Source organism: Calliphora vicina, chromosome 1 (assembly GCF_958450345.1).
Source record: "Calliphora vicina chromosome 1, idCalVici1.1, whole genome shotgun sequence".
Lineage (NCBI taxonomy): Eukaryota > Metazoa > Arthropoda > Insecta > Diptera > Calliphoridae > Calliphora > Calliphora vicina.
Window position 1 is genome coordinate 155,190,605 of NC_088780.1, and position 6,116 is coordinate 155,196,720.

Sequence of the window (6,116 nt, forward strand, 5' to 3'; positions counted from 1 at the left end):
ATATAAATGTAATAAAGTGTTTCTGTATTTTAAATATTTATTCATTTATTTGAATGTATATGTATGTCATTTGTAAGAATTGATGTGTATATTGTTGTATTTCTGTATGCAGATTAAATATCGCATGTCAAAAATGCCAAAACAACAGCCGTTGGGCATTAACAAGTACTTTGAGGTATTTATATGTAGAATTTGTAAATTGTCACAGTAACATCCAGCCATTAATCGATAGCAGAATGCTCTTAGTAAACCTTCTGTATAGAGGAGGGACATCGAATATGTAGTAATAGAGAACAATTAAAAATACGAGTAGTTTGTTAAAAAAAAAACATTATCTTACGTTTTTACCTTTTAAAAATGGTGGTCTTTTGGTCTTTTAATTACAAATAAAAGCGATCAGTAGTTTAAAAATTGTAACAACTTTTTATTTATTTAAATTAACACAACAATTTAAATAGTGATTCACTCCTTTTTTAATACCCACACACTATATAATTTATAAGAATAAAATGGTAATACAGTTGATGTTAAGTCTAACAGCGCGCTGCAGCGCCTACGATATACTGACTGCTCTACAACTCGCTGTTACTATTAATATACACAGTGCCATCTTCTAGTATTTTCATGAATTATCTAACGGACAAAACTAGAATGTTGTATTTGCACAGGTAATGTTGTCATACTTATAAACAATGTTTATAACTGCTTTTTATCAACATTGTTGATAACTAAAAGTTTCTACTGATGGAAATGTTTTATACATGATTAAATTCAAATTGATAATTCAAAATGTCTAACAATATTTATTGAATTTACATTTGTATGTACTAGAACTAAAATAATTCTTATGTCGTCTATTAACAGGTCCATTATATGTGACATGTGTCACCATTCTGCTTCAATTCCTTTACGAGTTGAATTATCTAAGCACGCAAACCAAGATCCTTACGCAAAATTGTCCATAAAGCGGATGGACACAAGTTTAATAGTTGAGCACGTAGTCATTTGAACCGACCTTGCATTTTCGCTATTGAGAAAGATTCGTTATGTGAAAAAAAAATTATTTTTTTTTTGTTGAAAATCTATTTTTCTCGATTTTCTGCTTGTTTAGAGACTATCGACATACAGATGGATGGACATAGTTAGATAAGAACACTTTTGAGGGTCTACGATTAATATTTGGATGTGTATATCCGAGAACTTCTAGCAAACAAATGGTTAATCTAATGCAGTGGCCGGCACAAAGAGAAAGAGAACTACAGTTTCGGGTTCATTGCTTTTCAAAGCATAAAACCGAAAATTTTTCTACGGTTTTTTCTTTAAAAATGAGAAGCAAAATTTTTGGTTTTATGCTTTGAAAAGCAACGAACTCGAAACTCTATTTCAAACCCATTTCTCTTTGTGCCGGATACTGCATTAGATCAACCATTTGTTTGCTAGAAGTTCACAATATACTGTATGGAATCATAAGAGGATTTCGGATCCAGATAATTCATCCAATTTCTCTAAAGTCAAATTCATGTAAAAATGTTATTGGATTTCATTAAATTTTGTATCGAAAAATGAAAAGTAGAGGTATTTACAGCAGTAATATCCAAGCAGATTTAGGAGACTATCCCGAACTAATGATAGGTAAACATTTAGGGTGACTACTAGTTACATAACTATCTATATGACTAGTTATTTTAACAAGTGCATGACCTAAGCAGTGGTCAATTGACCTTTCTGGATTACAGTGATACTGTCTGATAGCTTGTCCAAAGTAGTCAACGAACTGAATTCACATACCGATTACATAGAGTCAGTTTCCTTACTAGCTACCTAATTGGTTACTAATTATTTTAACATGTCCAGGTGCTAATTAATATCAAATAGTCAGTTAAAAATACATCTCATAGACAGTCCAATTACCGATTGCTTGTAAACAAACCTTCCTTCGACAACTCTCCAATAGATTACTTCTGGTGGGTAAAATAACTACATTCTAAAGTGCATTACAAACTAAACGTTTAAAGTGACTACGCTCTAGTATACTTAGAGACACTAAAGTGACAACGGACTTGACTTTAGGTTACATGGGATGTCGTATACCTAAGCAAAAGGAAAATAAACAGAATGAGAATTATATCAACACAATTTGTATAAAACCAGTTTTTATGAGTACTTAGAGACACTTAAGTGTATTCACGCTGGAATGTATAAAGTAACCAATTGACTTTTCGCTGCACTACAAAGAGCACATACATACGTGTCAAATGACCCAAAATATATAAATTGGAGTCAGATTAGTGATCAGCCATTAGTGACAATTACTGCCTATAAGGGATTCATCGACTACTTGCTTAAATGCTGCGATTATCCACTGATTTTGTTTCTATATCATAATATTAATAGGCAAGTTGATTTCTTTAGACCCCTTTTACGCTCACATTATACATTCAATTTGGGCAAGAAATATACCATTTTAAAAGGATTTATTCACAGAAGTGCAGAATATATATTTTATTGAAATCTGTTCAGTTTTTTAGGAGTTATAAGCGTTTAAAGATGTTACTAACACATATGCAAAAACGTGTACATGTGAACCTTAAGCTGAAATGTAAACAAAACAATGTGTGTTTGTCCAATTTGTTGTTGTAAATAAATAAGAGAAACAATTAAACAGTATTGATTTCGCTCTGTTTAAAGTGAGAGTTGTTATAGAAAACAGAGAAGAAGACTTTAGTAATTTAAAGTCACTTAAAAAACTATATTCTGAAGGTGTTTTTTGTTTGTTTTCTAACTCTCATATGCATAAACAATTTTTAAATTTATTTAAGGTTTATAAATCAAAATTTGTTTTATAAAGCTTTGACAAATTTAAAAACAGTTTATGCAAATGGGGGTAAATACTTAATACGAATCAATTTCTTATCACGGCATGAAGTTTAATAAAAAATGGGACGGGACGGAACAAATGGTGAGTCACCTCCCATACAAATTAAATAGTTATTTCTAAATATTTTGTGAACTATGATTGCAAGATTCTTCAAACTTAGTCTAAATGGCTCATTTATAATTTTGCATAATTTTGTTGAAATTTTTCGGGATTGGAATAGTGCCCAATACAAAGTAAATAATTAATTTCGAATATATGTAAAACTATAATTGTAAAAGTGTTTAAACTTTTTAAGAATTAATTTCTTAATACTGTGCGGAGTTTAGCTGAATATAGACGGAATTAGATTAGAGGGCGTAGCACCTCCCATACAGAGTAAATATTGATTTCGAATATCTGGGGAACCAACATGGGAGGGGTCGGGAAAGGAGGTGTGTCACCTTCCATACAAAGTAATAAATAATATATAAACTCTGTATCAATCAATTTATTACCATTCTACGGAGGTTAGCTAAAAACGAATTTATTCCTGATCCCTATACGAAGTTTAGCTAAGCGTGATCGGCGTAAAGGAAAGTTAAAGTAAAGCTTGATATGAGTTATTTTTTACATAAAAGATTTCAAAATGGGTGGGATCAGAACAGTGGAGTGGTATCTCCCATACCAAATTAGTTAGTTATATTTTGCATGTGTTATTTTCGTACCATTGTACGTAGTTAGGTTGTATCAGAAATCATTCATATTTTTTAATTTTACTACGGTAAGGGTAGGGGTAGCGAAGTGCACCGGGTTATGCTAGTCTTAATTATTATAAAATTATCCCAAAACCAAAACCGGTCGGTTTTCAATTTTTCACAAACGAAACCGCGCTTTTGAAATTCTTCGTTTATTTGGAAATTCGAAATCGATTTTTTCGTCTGAAAAAAGTCGATCAAACGATTAAGTTCCAAAAAAATCGAAAAGTCGACTACTGAATAAAGTCGAAAAATAAGATTTTTATAATATTTTTTTTATAAATTAGCAAACGTCGCACTGTGGTTCCAAATCAAAATCTAGGTGGACAAAATTATTTGGCGCTCTTTTTATATAGAATTGGTGTCTCCGATTCAAAAAAAAATGTTTTAAAGATCAACATAAATTTTTTTTTAAGTTATATATAAAAATCATTAGTAAAAAAAAATTAAAAAAATACATTTTCATGTGTTTCTGAAACTAAATTTTTAAAAAGATCTGTATTTACTATATTTCAAGTTACAGTAGGATCTAGATATAGAAAAATCAATAATAAAAAAAAATATTTCTAAAAATTCCATTCCGTAAAAATTAAAAAAAAGTATTTCGGCGGGTGCTGGCGGCTACAATTTTTTTACAAAGACATTCCCCAGATGTTTCTTTAAATGATGTATATAGTCATTGGACGGGCTTCGACGGTCTTTTTTTTGGCAAGCTATATAACATTCTTAGAAAAAAAAATATCAGTATATTTGAGAAAATGGAGAGGCCCATAAATATAAGATATACACTTAATAAAAGTCTATTCAATGTTTATCTATGTTTTGAAGTATGAATTTCTATATGGTAAAATAATTGAGATATATGTAATTCTATTATTAATATTAAAAAAAATAACGAAAATATGATTCAAAATTGTTTGAACTTCTGGCGCTTCTGTCGAGAAAACAAAATGTCTAATTGAAAAACCCATTTGTATTGGAGGAGAGCAGATTCCGAAAAAAATTAGTTTTTCCTAATTCTGAAGATACCGATTTTTATAATTTTGTCCACCTAGATTTTAATTTGGAACCACAGTGCGTCGATATGTCGAAATTTTTTATTCAAGAAATTTACAAAACTCTGCTTTTTGTTTCAACTATAATCCATTAAAGATAATGCAGGGGTTTGTTTTCGAGTTTAATTTTGATCGAATAAAAATTAATAATTTTTAAATTATTCCAGTGATCATTTATTTATAAAATATTTATGCTATTTAAGAACACATTTAGTATGTTCTTTTTCAATAGTATTTTAGTCGCTTTTTATTTAAAAAAATATATAAAATTAAGCTATTTTAGCTTTTCAAAATAGTTGTTATATCAATAAATACAAAATTTTAACTAAACACTTTTGAAAAATTAATATATATTTAGATTACTATTAAAACATTTTGTTAAAATTTACAAATTATCTAATATTTATTATTAATTGTTAATTAGCTGTTTTACTATTTCTTAATTATGCTTGTGGTTTTTCCTATATATTTCAATCATTTTAACAACCATTTTAATACTCATATTGTTTGCTAATTAGTTATCCTTTAAACTTTTATTTAGTTTTAGTTATTTTCTTGGGAATTATTATATTTTTATTCCAATTATTTTCTTATTACATTAAGCTAAATGCTTTAATAATGTTTATTAATTAATTAGTAAATGATTTAAACTGAAAATATTTTTTATTATTTGTTGTTTAATTTATCTTTAGGTAGAGGTTATGCCCTGGATAAGTAGTAAACATAATATGGGTTTTGCATTTAATCGCAGCACCTGGAATAGTATACGAAAATGTCGTCAACATTTTTGTTCGTATGATGATTACAATTGGGATTGGTCATTGCAACATGTATCGCAACAATGTTTACAACACAAATTGCATGCAATGATTGTTAAGGGGCCGAGAGTTTTTCATATTGGAGAATGGTGAGTAAAATATAATGATTCGATTTTCACTAGGAATATGAACGACAAAATCTATTAAAATAAACAAATTGAAAATTGATTGGCTTAAAACTGGCCACGTGCTTACCATTGTGCAATTGCACTCATATTGCTGAAAACTTATTAAAAATGTTATCAAAGAGAAAGCAGATTACGTTTCAATTATTACACTTTATTACATTTGTTTTATTAATCTTTATTATAAAGATATTTTATTTATTTCTTTCTTTATCTCTCTACTTGCAGTGGCGTCCATCATAAAAAGAAAAATTGTGAATCAAATCAAGTGATTTCAAAAGTTCAACAGGTCTTACGTATTGCCCGTAAATCTGGGCAAATATTTCCTAAATCACTCACACTCACCGTTGCCAGTCTGATCAAAAAGACAAAGTTGCGTAAAGGTAATGGTGGTTGGGGCGATCGTCGCGATCATGAACTGTGTATGAATATGACTTTAATTACTAGATGAATTTAAGTATTTAGGTAATCTAATATAATAAATTAGTTTCATTTTCCTTTTTTTT

General features: G+C 29.1%; 1 protein-coding gene across 2 annotated transcripts in view; it reads left to right on the forward strand.

Moving 5' to 3' along the window:
• Mgat2 (alpha-1,6-mannosyl-glycoprotein 2-beta-N-acetylglucosaminyltransferase) overlaps positions 1–6,116 on the forward strand; it is a 58,519-nt gene extending 52,403 nt beyond the window's left edge. For both annotated transcript variants that reach the window (XM_065516249.1, XM_065516248.1), the window contains 2 exons: positions 5,360–5,574; positions 5,839–6,116. In XM_065516249.1, the coding sequence (XP_065372321.1) occupies positions 5,360–5,574; positions 5,839–6,061 (438 nt within the window). In that variant the 3' untranslated portion in view covers positions 6,062–6,116. The remainder of the gene's footprint in view (positions 1–5,359; positions 5,575–5,838) is intronic.